This window comes from Nuphar pumila, chromosome 12 (genome assembly GCF_984573655.1).
Source record: "Nuphar pumila chromosome 12, dmNupPumi1.hap1.1, whole genome shotgun sequence".
NCBI lineage: Eukaryota > Viridiplantae > Streptophyta > Magnoliopsida > Nymphaeales > Nymphaeaceae > Nuphar > Nuphar pumila.
Genome location: NC_143260.1, coordinates 12,233,379 through 12,251,212, shown reverse-complemented (window position 1 = coordinate 12,251,212; position 17,834 = coordinate 12,233,379). Strand labels below are relative to the sequence as shown.

The window sequence follows — 17,834 nt, the reverse complement described above, 5'->3', positions numbered from 1 at the left end:
TGTCATACATTGAAAACTGAATGCCTTACAGTGCAAGTGTGACCTAATTTGCAATACATGGTCAAAAGATCATCATAACTAACATGCTGGAAGATTAAAATCCAACTCATGGCAATTATGGCCAGAAAAGAGGCTAAAAGGACTAGATATGGAATATAACTCAAGCATACATCCATGCAAACAGGCTTTTCACAATTTCAACAAGGAACAACAAGCATACTCTTAAGCTAAAACAGATGGTCGCCAATGCTTCACAATGTGTGCCTAAACAAAAAAGGATATAATCCAACAAGAATCCAGCAGTATCAGCAAACTTTCATTTCTTTTAGTTAACCAGATAATCAATCATGAAATCATCCAGATAATTTGATAAATCTTGAAATTCCGTTAATGATTCTACCACAAGTATTCCATAATCAAATGCCAGTGTGTTAAGGCTGTTCTCTCAAAAATAATAAGAAAAGTCTATAAAAGAAAAAAAAAATCAAATAAACAAGAGCATCCATGCACTGCTAGCAAGATGTCACAACAGCATAAAAATGTGTTCTAAGACAATCCATACAAACTTTGAAATTTCTAACATTTTCCTTTAAAAAAATTCCATACTTTGTATTTTTTCACATTATTATTTTCATTAACTTCTTTATCTTCCCATAATCTGGGAAAAGAAGGTGGTCACAGAAGAAACAACCAAAGTAAAATCAAGCAGTTACACTAATAAAATCATCAGACATGAACTTTTGAAAAAAGAACTAGAACACAGGTTCTTATGAACATAGCTGAGAAAATTATATAAGTGAAAAATTGGGGTGGTGTGGCCTTATGCTTAGGCATGTGCAATAGATCCAAACTAAGTTCTTATGTTCCATCCTGAAATCAATGCTTTATAGTGCTGGTCTACCTGCTTTCTATACAAAAAACTTCATAATTAAGATTAGTGAGACCCCATAAGCGATCTGCTCTTAAACCTTCATAATTTCCATCAGACAGTCCATGCCAATGTGCGTCCCTTTTTCAAAATATTTATTCCATGAATAGCATGCAGTTGCAAGCTTTCAAACTGGATTTTTTAACCAATTTTGAAAGAGTTCCAAAGTAAGTTTCCAAAGATAGCCTTTGAAGCAGATGGACAGACAGATATCTCCTGTTAGAGACAAAAGAAAGGGCTCATGCACATTTGAGATCACAGGAATCTAAATACATGCTGGGAAGATAATATGCATATGAATTACATGGTATAGGCCAAAGACAGCCTATCCATATATCATGCAGCAATTATCTCCTCCTTATCATCAAGTCATAGGAGCAGAACCCAATTCCATGTATGCGTGCATATCTCATGTATTTGACATTTAAAAATGTGTGTGTGCACCATCGAGTTGAATTAGAAGGCACATGAGATATAAAAATGAATGTAAGTGTCCAAAACAACCTCTCACAAACTCATTCAGATTTGTATAACTAAATACAAAAACTCTGACATATCGGGTGAGCAAATCCAGTGATACTAAGCTGTAAAGGAAATGCCATGTGAAACCATCAAAGAACACATCAAATGAAAACCAAGGATGAACCATTCATTCAGGGTTTGCATCTTTTTCCCATATCACTAAGAAAATGAAGCACACCTACAGTGTATGAGAGGATGCAAAGTAAAACATTAAAAGATATAGTGTCGACAAAGAAGATAAGCAGAATAAAGAGCCAATCAAATGACGCCTGCAGCCTGTTTACAAGAGATAAGGACAAATAAAGCACCATTGAACATCCAAGATATCACATTAAGATGTTTCTTTACATATGACCATTTTTCAGATGCATGACATAAATAAGTGTGGAATCCAACCTTGCTGCTTGAGCTTCGCAGGCCAGTGATTTCCTAAAAATGTTAGAAGATGCATCATAAAAATCCCTCTTAGAAGCAAAAAGGAACCTTTGTCATGGAATACCAAGAAATGGAGAAACAAACCATGAAACAACAACAAAAGGTCTTGTCTCCACATGCAGTCTCCTGGAGTTTTGATTCCTACAAATGGTGTGAAAGATAACCAATGGTTTTGTTTCTCTGCCTGCAATCTTGCTCGAATTCTGATTCCTAGAATATGGAAGAAGAGACCTTGAAACGATAACAAATGGCTTTGTTTTTCTGATGGAATTCTAATTCCTGATACTAGAAGCCGTACACTTGGAAACCCTGTACAAAAATAGAAAAACTTAATTCAGTTGTTTGTTGGGCTCACACCTCAAACACATCAGGTTTTGCAAAACGGCTCTTAAGAAACTCAAACTCGCTATCAAGGTTCGCTATCCTATCATCCAACAGGCAGACATCCCTCTGCAAAATCTTAAACTTTGCTTCCCACTCATCAGAAAACCCATCAACTTTCTCCACAACCCACTGCAAGAAAGAAGCTCTCTCTTCTTCCTCACGTTCCAGCAAATGTTTCTCCAGCTCCTCAGAGGTAAGAACAAGGCCACCTCCTCCACCCACATCCTTAAACAGAGGCTCGTCCATTTGCGGGCATCGCTTCCGATAGTCATCGAACGCCTTCCTTGTGGCCTCGAGCAACTGCTTATAGCCCTGTGCTAAGTTGGTCGTGGCGTATAGCTCAAATCTCAACCTGGTGAGCTCAGTGTTCATCTTGTACTGAGTGGCCTGCAAGGTACTGATAATCTGATCGCGGTTCCTCAGATCTGAGGTAAACTCCTGCATATTCAAGTGCGAGTGCACCAAAGACTCATGCTTCTCCATATGAATCTCTCTCGCTTTGTTCATCCACATACCAATCTGCTCCATGCACACATTGAAATCGCTGTCCCAGTGAGGATGATCATTCCTCATCTTCTTCTGGCTCTCATTGTGAACAATGTGGGCATCATCCAATTCCCTTTTACACCCATTATCGTATGCAGATACCGTCTGATTCAAATGAAGAAAATCCTTATCGATCCCCATGGAAATCACATCTGGTTCGCTTGATCTAGGGCCGATGCTCTGCCCGGCCGACATGCCCACTAAACCCACATTAGCCTCCATGGCCAACATAAGTTCTGACGAGGGCATCTGCTCGAAATCCCCTAACTCTGCCTCCAGTTTTTCAGCAACCCTACTCGCTCCTCCTGCCTCGGTCGAGCTACACGGTCGGAAAATGGGGGCGCTATCCTCATTGACATCATCATCATCTTCTTCGACCACCATCTCATCTTCCTCATTCAGGACCTGGTTCATCTCGCAATCCTGATCGCCCGTCTTCTCCTGCTCTCCCTCCTCATTCTCCTCCGTGTGATGCACCTTAGCCATCCCGTCTTCCTCGTCCTCCTCGATGGTGGTGGGTAAAGCAACGGCGGGGGCGGCCAGGACGATAGGCTCTTCTTCCCTCTCGAAGAGCTCGGGTCGCTGAGAGCGGATCAGCATCTGGAAGTGCGAGGCGTAGTAGCAAACCGAGAGGGCGGGGCCTCTAGAGAGCTCCTTCTCTGCCATGGACCACACCAGACCAGCCCAGTCGATCTTCTCGGGCTCGCCGGAGTCCAGCAACCGGGCGGCGCCAGTGATCTCGTCGGGGATCACCAGGGCATCCTCCGCATTGACGAAGATCCAATTCATCATGAAATCCTTCACCGCAGAGAGATCCTGCACGGCTTCGGCGGCGTCCTTGGAGGCATCGGCTTCGAGGAGGGCTTCGGAAGGGTTTCGGTCCTTCTTGAGTGGAAGCCTGAGGGCACGGGCGAGGTCCGGGCGGCTGACCTTGATGCGGAACTCGCCGACGGAGCTGGAGCGGGTAGCAGGGTCGTAGCAGGCGACGAGGGAGGTGAGGAGGTCGGCGCGGACGTCGCGGTCGAGCTCGAGAGTGGCGAATCCCCAGAGGCCAAGCCGCCGGAGGAGTCGCTCGTGCCTGGCGAAGTGGGCGAGGGGCTTGGCGGGGAAGAAGGGCACCGGCCGAAAGCACCTCCCGAGCGCCTCCAGCTTCTTCTGAACGGCCGCGAGCTTCCGGAACGGCTTCTTCTTGCGGGTGGGAGGGGGCCTCCTGATCCCCGAAGCGTCGGGAGGATGGACGGCCGCGGGGGCGTTGTCGTTGGGTTGATCGACGACCTCCGTTGGGTGAGAGGGGCTCGTCGTCGTAGGGGGCTCCTTCTCCTCTAGGTCCTGGTTCTGCTGTGGATCCATGGGGTTAGGGTTAGGGTTTTGGAGGGAATTTCTGGTTCGCATCGGGTGGGGGTAAGAAGAGAAGACCAGACGGGAGACGGCGATTCAACTGCTGTCTGAAATTTAAAAGCTATAAAAAGGAAAGTTTTCTACTATATAATATCGTGGATCGTAGTGCCATTGTAATTTAAAAATAAATACGATATTTTGACGTTTAAAACGGACACTAAAATATCACGTTTTTTAATGATATTCTCAACCGAACAAAAAAAAAACATGCGCTTGAAATTTAATTGTGGTTGAAGGGCACTGGGGCTTTACTCTCTCTCTCTCTCTCTGTTGGATGTTATTTTGGTAATGTTGAATGGTGAATGTTCTCTCTCTCTCTCTCTCTCTCTCTCTATATATATATATATATATATATATATATATATATATATATATATATATATATATATGCACAGGGCATGTAGGACGCTGTTGAAGCTTAAAAGAATCCAACCATTGAGCCAACAAAATCACCGACCGCTACCCAACCCCAATGGTTTTCAGAGACGGGTTTCTCTTGGTCTGCCGAGAGGTTCCAGATTCGCCGCCGGCTTCACGCCTCTCCAATTTAAGCCCTTGAACTCCATAATCAATACCCAGATGGCCAACAGCTACACCCCTCAAGAACTCGTCAAGATATGGGATGAGGTCGGCACCCTTCACCCCACTCTTTGTGCTCTCTTCCCTTTTCCTCCGTCTCCATCTTAATGGTTTTATGTAGATTCTCAAAAGGAAATTGAAAATAATGGGAATTGGTTGCTTACTTTTATTTGGGTGTCTCGTCGTAATGGTTGTGCTGCTAATCGTCTTATAATGAATGGTCATTGCCAACTCTCAGCCAATGCCTATAATTTGGTGATTTGATCGATCCTGAGCATTATCAAGTATTGTATTGCACTCGTTAGAACTTGTGTTTTATTATGGTGGTGTGTGTGTATGTGTGTGTGTGTGTGTGTGAGAGAGAGAGAGAGAGAGAGAGAGATGGATTATGGTGCTTCCAATCATTTTTGCTTTTAGAGCTTTTATTGATATTGATCCATATAGATTTTTCAGGACCTTACTCTGTTCTTTCCATAACTGTATCTCGTCTACAATTGCCTCCTCTTTTTGGGGGGTGTGGATTGGGGGAATTTGAATAAACATGGGTATGCGTTCTGATACTAGTGCATGCTGACTGTTGCATCAATTTTTTAAGCTCTTTGATTAGCAACTTGGTATTCAATGTGTTACTGAGTTCCAACATCACTGTCTTTATACCTTTTTTTCCATAGGCAAGCTGGGGTTAGGCAGACTCCCACCAGTTATACCATTGGGTTTTGAACTTGCAACGTCCCAGCACAAGGTGACGTGCCCTAACAGCTCCTACAAAACAAGCCTAGCCCCGTTGGTATCGCTGATACCTTTGATAAAATAGATGCACTTTTATTTTTAGCAGATTGGCATACAATATATTTTTTTTTCATTTCATATTCCCTGAATTGCCAGTCAAGCTTATTTTCTTGTTATGCTTGTTTAATTGGTAGTGTGTATGTGCAATAATTTTGCGTATTTCTCATCTAAACAAGTGCTCGTTCTGTTTCCGTTCTATCCTAAGTGATATCTGCACTGCAGACTTGGAGGCATTACCATGACAGATTTATAATTTGGATATGGTCACCTAGAGAGTTGCTAGCATATCTATATTTTCTCCATCTTAATAGGTACAATTTTGGGAATGTGCAAAAATGACAGCAAAAAATGGTTATCTAGAATCTGATTGCACGGGTTCGATTTTTTTACATATGATATAGCTATCTTATATTTTTGCTGGATTGATAAATTTAAACAAATTCTGTCCCATAAAGGCATGGGCAAGTTGTTACACTAGGCAAACAATAGGCTATTTGGTGATATTTTGGCAAGCAAATTTTATTGAAGGTTGAGTTATCACTGCAAGTCTGCAACAGTTAATACATTTTGATTAATTATGTACTACTTTCTGGTATATAGAGTTAGTGGATATTACAAGAGAGGCATGTGACTTGTAAAACAGCCTCTACGTCTTTATGTTTCACTGCAAAGGCTTTCATTTGAAAGATTTGGTTTGCAGCAATAATATTTGCAACCACTGTGCTTTTTCAAAGTATCTGCAATGCATGCACCAGAGACAACTGCTTTTTCTTTCCTTTGATTATCATTCTGCTTTCATTTGTCTGGACTGGCATAATATGTGCCAAGGTTCTTCTCTATCCTGATAGAGAGGTTTTGGCGTTGAATCCCAAGCTGCTAGGATTATGATGTTCTTTATTATTGTACAGTATCACTTGGGAAGAGGTCATATAAGTACATCTGTGGATAGAAAGCTATCATTTGCTGGTCTATCTATATCCTGGTGCATTTTTCAAACCTATTATATCTTCTTTACCATGAAAATGTAGATTCTTTCCCTTATAGCTGTTGTCTTTTGCATTATGTTTCTGCAGCCAGCATTTTGTAATTCCTTTGTGGAAGGGGGATGGCTACACAACGATGTTTGTTCAAGGTATCACACCAACTCTTTCCTCAGATTTAATGTCCTGATTTTGCATTGCTAGATATGAAGCAGTTAAAAAATATGATCCCTTTAATGGCTTGTACAATTGTAGCATCATGTTTAAGTTCATTATTTTAGGCCATGAGAGGAACTGCTATCATTGGTTTCTAGTATGTAGAAGCATGACAAATACAATATGTCTATCTTCATTGGATTTGCTATTGGACATGCATATTATTAATGCAGAGATGGGAAAACAATTTCCTGAATCCTTTTCTGTCTCCCAGATCCCTTCATGAGCGCTGATGCTATATTTGAATCTCTGCAAGAGGAACTCAAGAGTTCACTTCATGGTTTCTTTTTGCTTGATTTATCATCAACGAACTTCAGCACCTCTTGAGAATAAGATGCGAGAGAATCGTTTACGGTGGTTTGGACATATTCGGCAAAGGTCTAATGATGCTCCAGTTAGAAGGTTGGAGAAATGGGAAAATATATTAGTTAAAAGAGGTCGGGGTAGGCCTAGGAAGACTTGGATGGAGATGATAGGAAAGGATATGAATGCTTTGAACCTCACCGAGGACATGGCATTGGATAGAAATGATTGGAGGAAAAGGATTCATGTGGAAGACCCAAAATGAATTTCCTTTCTTGGTTCATATCGCTGACCCCAATTGTTTTGGGATGAAGGCGTAGTTGTTGTTGTTGTTGTTGTTTTGAACTTCAGCACCTCTTGTTGCTGTTTAGAGTTGTACATATTGTAATGATGTTCCTTTTTTATGACACCAACCAGTGACTAGCTACCTATTCCCTCTTCCTCCTCCTCCTTGTCTATGCCATCCGGATGGTTGGGGATGAGAAAGAGAGTTCATCGACCAGAAGCTTGCTGGTTGCTGTAGTGTAGGTCTGGACCAATCCAAAATTTGACTTCTCTCTCTGTGTGTGTGTGTGTGTGTTGAAATGAAATGGGGATCTTCGAAACACGAGCTTAGATTAACAAGAGCAAGTGTCAAGAATGACACTAAAGCATAACCCTTAAAAAGGGTATAACTGGAAACAAAATAAAAATAAAAATGTATTCTTTATTGATATGAAAAACCAATTGCTTAAGAAGCATTGGAGTAAAATACAAGAGGGGTTGCACCCCTTTATATACACAGCTGAAAGAGGACTCAATAGAGCTGTTGGGCACAGTCCAACAGCTCTATTTAGAGCTGTTGGAATGTGTCAGTCCAACAGCTCTATTGCTAGTCAAGTCTGGACAGGACTTGACTAGCAACAGTCATTCTAGTTCAAACTGAACTAGATGACATAAAGACAAAAAATAAAAATAAAGGAAAAAAATAATAGAAAAGAAAGAAATGAAAAATGTATTTATATATATAATAATATAATATTATTATATATACATATATGTACAGTTTTACATTTTAACACTCTCCCTCAAACTTACGGTACAATGAGCAAAAGTTTATCTAAGAGAAAGTGAAATCGGGGAGCAGCGAGAGGCTTTGTAAAGAAGTCTGCTAACTGATATTCTGAAGTGACATATGGCAGATCAATTATCCCGTGTAGATATTCCTCTCTGACGTAGTGACAATCCATTTCGATGTGTTTGGTGCGTTCGTGGAATGTTCTGTTACTGGCAATGTAGATCGCACTTTTGTTGTCACAACACATTTGTGAAGCCTTTGTTGCTTCAACTCCCATGTCAGCAAGCAGTCGTCGGAGCCAAACTACTTCCATGGTCGTGGTTGCCATGACTCTGTATTCAACTTCGGTGGATGAGAGAGATACCTTCTGCTGCTTTTTACACCTCCACGAGATTAATGATTCCCCTAAAAAGACACAAAAGCCAGTGGTTGAGTGTCTGTTATTGGGATCACCTCCCCAATCAGCATCAGTATATGCAATTAAATTAAGAGAAGAGGAGGAAGATAAGAAAAGTCCTCGTGAAAGAGAGGACTTGATGTATCTGATAATACGCATGATTGCTCCCATATGAACAGAAGTGGGAGCATGTTGAAATTGACTTGCTGTATGAACAGCATGTGCTATATCTGGTCTGGTAATGGATAGATAGGAAAGTGCCCCGACAAGCTGTCTGTAAGGAGTAGGGTCTGCAAGAAGTTCTCCATCATCAATCTTCATTTTAACATTAACAACTTCTGGAGTGTCGACTTTCTTATCATCAGTAATACCAGACCTGAAAACAATATCAAAAGCAAATTTAGTCTGAGATAATAAATATCCTCTAGGAGAATAAGCAACTTCAATGCCTAAAAAATATCTCAACAAGCCCAAATCAGTCATTTCAAAATGAGATTTAAGAAGTGTTTTGATTGTTTCAACTCCCTGTTTATTGCTTCCGGTGATGATCATATCATCCACATAGAGAAGAAGCACAATGATCCCTGCATCAGAATTCTTAATAAACAAAGCAGTGTCAGTTAAACAGAATTGAAAACCAATATCAATCATAACACGACTAAACCTATCATACCAAGCTTTTGGTGTTTGTTTAAGTCCATAAAGAGCTTTTTCTAAGCGAAGGACTTTACCCTTAGGAATACTTAGACCAGGAGGGGGTTCCATATATACTTTTTCAACTAGCTTTCCATTTAAAAAAGCATTTTTGACATCCATTTAAAAAATAGACCATTTTTTGATAGAAGCTAAGGCAATTAAGGTTCGGACAGTAGTCATACGAGCCACCGGAGCAAAGGTTTCTTCATAATCAATCTCATATTCTTGGGCATAACCTTTGGCTACTAAACGGGCTTTATATCTTTCAAGAGTACCATCACTCTTGGTTTTAATTTTATAAACCCATCGACATCCTATAGTTTTCTTCCCTGGAGGAAGATCTTGAATATTCCATGTAGAAGCCTTTTCAAGTGCATCTAATTCAGCTTTCATGGCTTCTATCCATTTGATATCATTTTTTGCTTGAAAATATGTGGATGGTTCTTCATATGAGTGAATTAATGCAATAACTGCCCTATATGTGGGTGAGAAAGACTCGTATGATACAAACTTTCCTAGAGGCCTCGAGATTCAGGTTGATTGTCTAGTTTGAATGTTAGAATATTTCTCAAGTGCATATGGAGGATTAGACTCTTGTCGCCTGGAATATTGAATACTAGTATCTCTATGAACTTCTTCATTTTCAACATTAAGATCAATAATTCTTTGATCATCATCAAAGTTACAGTCAAGGTCATATTCATCAGATGTTGATGTTAGATCTAGCAAAAAGGAGTACTCAGTGACGTCTTTTAATTTTCTAAAATCAAAGAAGCTCTCCTTTTCAAGAAAGGAAACATTTCTAGACACATATAGTTTATTATTTTTGAAGTCAAAACATCTATAACCTTTCTGGTTTTCAGCATATCCTAAAAAGGCACAGGGAATCGCACGAGGGGAAAGTTTATCATTTTTGTCAGTAAATATGAAACATTTGCACCCAAATATTCTTAGTCTAGAGTAGTCTGGAGAAATGTTCATAAGTTTTTCAATGGGAGTGATATTTTGTAACGAAGAAGATGGCATCCTATTAATGAGATAGGTGGCAGTTAAGGCAGCTTCTGCCCAAAAGTCTTTCGGGACTTGATTTGCTATTAATAAAGTCCTAGTGGTTTCTATAATATGGCGATGTTTTCGTTCTGCCAGTCCATTTTGTTGAGGTGTATAAGGACAAGATCTTTGATGTGTGATGCCATGCAATTTAAGATAATTTTGAAAATCTGTGGATAAAAACTCTCCCCCTGAATCTGTGCGAAAAATAGTAATATCATTTTGAAACTTGTTTTTAACCATATTATGAAAAGTTTGAAAGTATGAAAATACTTCAGACTTATGTTTGAGAAAGTACATCCACGTATGTCGGGAGAAATCATCGACAAAAATAACATAGTAAACAAATCCTCCTTTAGAAATTACTGGTGCAGGACCCCAAACATCCGAGTGTATTAATTCAAGTGGTCTTGAAGAGAAAAATGTTTTGTTTTGAAATGGTAATCTTTTCATTTTGCCGAGAATACAATCTTTACAATCAAATGATTCAGAGTTACAAAATTTCCCTAGATTTGGAAAATGTTGGATTTTGGCTATATGTGGGTGACCAAGTCTCTTATGCCACAGTTCCAACTCTATTTTTTGAATATTATAACAAAAAGCTTTCTTCGGCATTTCCAAAAAATCCATGTAATAGAGTCCTCCTTCTCTATGGCCTTCCCCAATCAGCTTGCCTGACTGGCGATCCTGTACCCAACAACCATGAGAAGAAAAAGAAATATTACACCCATAATCAGAAATTTGAGATACAGATAAAAGATTTAAATTTAATTTGGGAACATGTCTAATTTCTGGAATAAAAAAAATTTTTGTTTTATAAATTTTTTCAAAATTTCCTATTCCTTCTATTTCAAGAGAAGTCCCATCAGCAGTAAAGACCTTTGACACACTTGTTTTATTTTTAACACATTTGGATAGACTTTGATTATTTGGGGTCATATGAAAAGATGCACCAGAGTCAAGAAGCCAAGAAATTTTACCTAGATCAGAAAAAGATGAGGCTGCTGCGCCGGTTGAAGCTTCAGATGAGGAAGAGGCACCTTTGATGAGAGGTTGAAGAATCTCCATTAGTTGGGCTAATGAAACTGGTGCATCTTGATCTTTAGGCTCCGATCCAGCAATTGCAGCTCTTTTTTCTCTCAGCTCCTTAAGTTTGGGACATTGTGGCCTGTAGTGTCCAGGTTCATGACAGTGATGACAAATAACTTTCTTCTTATCATAGTCACCATTTTGTCGGTAAAAGTGAGGAGGCCTATATGATCGAACATGATTCCCTGGTCTAGACACGGCTAAAACGGAATCATCTTCAATTTTTAAAGAACCTTTCCGGAGACGATTTTCTTCCATTGTTAACTCTTCAATAGTTTCAACAATAGAAAGAATTTTTCCCCGGTGAAGTAGGGCCGATTTAGTGGTTTCAAATTCCGGCCTTAATCCAGTGATAAACTGGTAAAAATGTTCAGCATCGAGTTGTTTCTGACGAAGCTCGATGTCTTCGGCACAATGTCACTTTGGTTCTAAAAGGGAAAGTTCTTCCCAAAGTTCGGACAACCCATTGTAATATTCACGAATAGTTTTGTCTCCTTGTGTCATCATTCGAACTTTTTCTTGGAGGTTGCACACGTGTGCAATATCTTTAAGGGAATACATATTCTTAAGGTATTCCCATGCCTTATCGGCATGATCAAATTTGGCAAGACTTGAGCATTTTTTAATGTCAACGCTATTGATAAGCCATGACATTATCTTCGCATGAGATATTCTTCATTCTTTCCATTTCTTCTCGTATGAAGCAATAGCCTTGATTTTATCTTCTTCCGATAGAGGGACTTCTTTATCTCCCTCCTTTTTAGTAAGAGATAGCTTAGGTTCCGAATCGGAACCATCCACAATCCCCCATAAGCCTTTTCCCCATATATGGTGCTTCATGATTGAAGCCCATGTTACATAGTTCGTATCGCTTAGTTTCATAGGCATGATGGTGACTTTATCATTGTCATCCATCGATTACAAGGAGAGAAAGAATAGGGATAAAAGAGAAACAAGAAGGAAAATGAAAAAGAAAAAAAAAAAAAACAATACAACAAGATGTGAAATCTTCTCCAATAAAGTGATAAAACACTTCTCTTCAAGTGGCGAACACTTTTGCTAATGGGCACGAAAACCGAGGCAGCTTTTCCTCAAGATTTAGTACTTCCGCGGCTTTGATACCATGAAATGAAATGGGGATCTTCGAAACACGAGCTTAGATTAACAAGAGCAAGTGTCAAGAATGACACTAAAGCATAACCCTTAAAAAGGGTATAACTGGAAACAAAATAAAAATAAAAATGTATTCTTTATTGATATGAAAAACCAATTGCATAAGAAGCATTGGAGTAAAATACAAGAGGGGCTGCACCCCTTTATATACACCTCTGAAAGAGGACTCAATAGAGTTGTTGGGCACAGTCCAACAGCTCTATTTAGAGCTGTTGGAATGTGTCAGTCCAACAACTCTATTGCTAGTCAAGTCTGGACAGGACTTGACTAGCAACAGTCATTCTAGTTCAAACTGAACTAGATGACATAAAGACAAAAAATAAAAATAAAGGAAAAAAATAACAGAAAAGAAAGAAATGAAAAATGTATTTATATGTATAATAATATAATATTATTATATATACATATATGTACAATTTTACATTTTAACATGTGTGTCATCATCTTTTTTCTCATGGGAATGTAGGTATCCATGCTTGTGGATCTACTTGAATGTTGCTTCATAGAAGGGGAGGGGAACATCACCACCTAGAGCTTCCCGGCAGCATTCCATTCACTATGTACGAGGTTGCATCTCAAGAAGGAAAGGATCATTAGGAAGTGAGGGAGGGGGTACCAATAGATAGGAACAAAGGAAGATTCGTGCCACAAGGCGAAGATGATATCCACCTTGGGTTAAGAGTAGAGAATGAGTGTATACTGTTGTAGAGAAAGATTCATCACTTTTCCACGAGAACTTGATAAGGTGGGCCAGTTCACAAGTCGAGAATCCATCTAATTCCATGAGTAGGGGTCTACTCATCAATATTATTGTCTTTCTTGCTCCCTACATATACACAATTACATACATATATATAGGAAAGGGGGATTGCCCAACCAAAGAAAGGTCCAAAATCTACAGCCAACGACAACCAAACGGCTCCCCTTTTGCAATGCTTGAACATCTCATCGATTGGACCTCATATATTTGTTGTTTATAATTTATTTAGTAATAAACATGCTTTACATGAAGACTTTATGAGATATAGACATGTTTTTTGAATGAAAAATCGATAGCTCACAATGCATTAAAACTTTACAGTTCAAAGTTTTGTGGGCCATTGATTTTTAGCGCTTTCAAAGACGCATCTAAACATTGAAAATTCATAATCCAAAACATGTCGTTCACTAAATGAATGATAAAAATCAAATATGTAAAGTCCAATCGATGAAAAACTCGATCGTTAGAGAAGGAACGCCATTGCTTATCATCAATTGTAGATTTTGGACCTTCATTTGGTTGGACGGTCTCCTATATATATATATATATATATATATATGTGTGTGTGTGTGTGTGGAATGAAAACCTCCCCAATGAAAATTTTTTGGTGTTTTTTTTTTTAATTCTGACAGTACAGATGTGTTCAACATGATTGATTTACTAAAAATCGACACTTGGATCATGAATTTTGGATAGAAAAAATAGTATTTGGAGTCTCATAAATTTATGAAAATTGTATGCCGTTGATTTTGAAACTTATAAAAACCTATCCATGCATCAAAACAAAATGCTCCAAGAACTGATTCTTATAAAAACAAGCATATAGATTACATTTGTACGCTCAGAATTTTGAAAAAAATAACAAAAATTCAATAAAATGCCCATTAAGAAGGTTTGGAAGGGTTTTCATTTCCCTATATATATATATATACATATATATATATATATATATATATATATATATGTATATATATATATATATATATATATAATAGGGTAATGGATCCATGCTAAATGAAACATGCTAAATAAGTTTTTCAAGGTTTTTTTTGTTTTATTTTTAAATTTTGACCATACAGATATGATCTATGTACTTGATTTTATAGGGATCAGCTCTTGAAGTATTCGATTCCAACACATGGGTGGGTTTTTATAACGTTCGAAAAATCAACGGTCTAAAATCTTTATAAATTTTTTAGACTCCAAATATCATTTTTTTTATTGAAAACACATGATCTAGATGTGGATTCCTCATAGATCGACCATGCCCAACACATTTATGGGGCCAGAACTGCGAAAAAAACACCGGAAGAGAAGAAAAACCCATTTAGCATGTTTCATTTTGCACAAACCCATTTCTCTCTATATTTATTATATAATTTAGACAATTCATATAAGATCGATCTGGCTAGATATCATCATCTACATCGAGAAAGTTGTATGCTTTGTAAAAAACTTGTATGGTTTGGGAAGGGTTTTTTATTGATGATAAAGGGTAATCTACTTCAACTAATATGCTCTTAGGCACGACCATACATAACATAAAAATAACACTTGGAAATGTTGGACAATTAGCTAGAGTCGCAGATGTTGTATCAAAACTAATTTCCAAAGAGGGAAAATCAGCCACATTAAGATTACCTTCTGAGAGGTTCGTTTGATATCCAAAATTTGCCCAGCAACAGTCAAACAAGTAGGTAATGTTGGGTTAACCAAAAATGTTTTGGTAGAGCATGATCTAAATGTTTGCTAGGTAAGCATCATGTAATAAGAAGAGTAGTTATGAACCTTGTAAAATGAAGTGAGGATCTTCCACAAAAGTACTTAGATCCGCGAGAGAGAGTGTCTAGAGAGACACTTGAATATAACCCTTAAAAAGGGTATAATGGGAACAAAAAAATAATCTTTATTGAAATGATAAAATGCTTAAGAAGCATTGAGTGTGTTTACAAGAGGGGATGCACCCTTTTATATACAAGTGAGAAAGGAGAGCTCTTAAGGAGCTCTCCTTGTAACCGTTGGACTAGTCCAACGGTTATAAATGTAACCGTTGGACTAGTTCAACGGTTACTTTACTAGTTAAGTTCTAAGTGGAACTTAAGAGGGGATGCACCCTTTTATATACAAGTGAGAAAGGAGAGCTCTTAAGGAGCTCTCCTTGTAACCGTTGGACTAGTCCAACGGTTATAAATGTAACCGTTGGACTAGTTCAACGGTTACTTTACTAGTTAAGTTCTAAGTGGAACTTAACTAGTTAAAGTTGTCTAGTTCTATTAGAACTAAACACTAAAAAACTAAAAAGAAAATAGAAAAAAATATAAGAAAAATAAAGAATAAATATATATATATATATATATTTTACATTTTAACACTCCCCCTCAAACTTATGGTACAATGAGTGAAAGTTTGTCTAAGAGGAAGTGAAATATGGGACCAACGAGAGGCTTTGTAAAGAAGTCTACTAACTGATATTCTGAAGTAACATATGGCAGATCAATTGTCCCATGTAGATATTCCTCTCTGTCGTAGTGAAAATCCATTTCAATATGTTTAGTGCATTCGTGGAATGTTTTGTTGTTTGCAATGAAGATCGCACTCTTGTTGTCACAGCACATTCGTGAAGCTTTTGTTGCTTCAGCTCCCATGTCGGCAAGCAGACATCGGAGCCAAACTACTTCTATGGTCATGGTTGCCATGGCTCGGTATTCGGCTTCGGTAGATGAGAGAGAGATCTTTTGTTGCTTTTTGCACCTAAGATTCACCTAAGAAGACACAAAAACCAATGGTTGAGTGTTTGTTATTGGGATCACCTCTCCAATCAGCATCAGTATATGCAATTAAATCAAGAGAGGAAGAGGAAGACAAGAAAAGTCCTCGTGAAAGAGAGGACTGAATGTATCTGATAATACGCAAGACTGCTCCCATGTGAACAGAGGTGGGCTCATGTTGGAACTGGCTTGCTGTGTGAACAACATGTGCTATGTCTGGTCTGGTAATGGATAGATAGGAAAGTGCCCCAACAAGTTGTCTGTAAGGAGTAGGATCTTCAAGAAGTTCTCTATCATCAATCTTCATTTTAACATTGACAACTTCTGGATTGTCTACTTTCTTATCATCTGTAATTCTAGACCTGGAAACAATGTCAAAAGCAAATTTAGTCTGAGATAATAAATATTCCCTAGGAGAATAGGCGACGTCAATGCCTAAAAAGTATCTCAATAAACCTAAATCAGTAATTTCAAAGTGAGATTTGAGAAGTGTTTTGATGTTTTTAACTCCTTGTTTATCGCTTCCGGTGATGATCATATCATCCACATATAGAAGAAGCACAATAATTTTTGCATAAGAATTCTTAATAAACAAAGCAGTGTCAGTTAAACAGAATTGAAAACCAATATCAAGCATAACACGACTAAACCTATCATACCAAGCTTTTGGTGCTTGTTTAAGGCCATAAAGAGTTTTTTCTAAGCGAAGAGTTTTATACTTAAGAATACTAAGACCTAGAGGGGCTTTCATTTACACTTTTTCCACTAGGTTTCCATTTAGAAATGCATTTTTGACATTCATCTGAAATATGAATCATTTCTTGATGGAAGCTAAGGCAATTAAGGTTCTAACTGTTATCATACAAGCAACAGGGGCAAAGGTTTCTTTATAATCGATGTCATATTTTTTAGCATAACCTTTGGCTACTAATCGGGCTTTATATCTTTCAAAAGTGCCATCACTATTGGTTTTAACCTTATAAACACATTGACATTCTATAGGTTTCTTGCCTAGAGGAAGGTCTTGAATAGTCCATGTAGAAGCCTTTTCAAGTGCATCTAACTCAGCTTTCATGGCTTTTATCCATTTGATATCATTTTTGACTTGAGAATACGAAGATGGTTCCTCATATGAGTGAATTAATGCAATGACTGCCATATATTTAGGTGAGAAGGATTTGTATGACAAATTTTCCTAGAAGCCTCGAGACTCGGGATGACCTTCTGGTTAGAATGTCATAATATTTTTTAAGTGCACATGGAAGATTAGGTTTTCTTCGTCTGGAATATTGTATACTCGTGTCTCTATGGACTTCTTTATTGTCAATATTATGATAAAGATCAATAATACCTTGATCATTATCAAAGCTATAGTCAAGATCATATTCATCAGATTTAGATGTCAGATCTAACAAAAAGTGCTTAGTAACTTCCTTTGGTTTTTCAAAATCAAAGAAACTTTCTTTTTCTAAAAAGGAGACATTTCTTGATACATATAATCTATCATTTTTGAAGTCAAAACACCTATAACCTTTTTTATTTTCTGCATATCCTAAAAAGGCACAGGGAATCGCACGAGGAGAAAGTTTATCATTTTTGTCCGTAAATATAAAAACACTTGCATCCAAATACTCCCAGTCTAGAGTAATCTGGAGAAAGGTTCACAAGTTTTTCGATTGGAGTTATATTTTACATAGAAGAGGATAACATTCGATTAATTAGATAGGTGGCAGTTAAGGCAGCTTCTGCCCAAAAAACTTTTGG

At 38.1% G+C, this 17,834-nt stretch overlaps 1 protein-coding gene and 1 long non-coding RNA gene across 2 annotated transcripts; one reads left to right on the top strand and one right to left on the bottom strand.

Moving 5' to 3' along the window:
* Positions 1 to 1,757: 1,757 nt before the first annotated feature.
* Positions 1,758 to 4,245, bottom strand: LOC149820013 (uncharacterized). The gene has a single exon (XM_089982930.1). It carries the CDS (start codon positions 4,205 to 4,207, stop codon positions 2,237 to 2,239), a length of 1,971 nt encoding a protein of 656 aa, XP_089839056.1. The 5' UTR covers positions 4,208 to 4,245; the 3' UTR covers positions 1,758 to 2,236.
* Positions 4,246 to 4,771: 526 nt separating this feature from the next.
* On the top strand, positions 4,772 to 7,307 carry LOC149820012 (uncharacterized). Its single transcript, XR_016426441.1, has 4 exons — positions 4,772 to 4,840; positions 6,490 to 6,563; positions 6,655 to 6,713; positions 6,992 to 7,307. It is a non-coding gene; the product is annotated as an uncharacterized LOC149820012 (long non-coding RNA).
* Positions 7,308 to 17,834: the final 10,527 nt, after the last annotated feature.

What these genes read in the sequence shown, in the direction of transcription:
- LOC149820013 (XM_089982930.1), bottom strand. Translation starts at nt 4,207, where the DNA reads ATGCGAACCAGAAATTCCCTCCAAAACCCTAACCCTAACCCCATGGAT.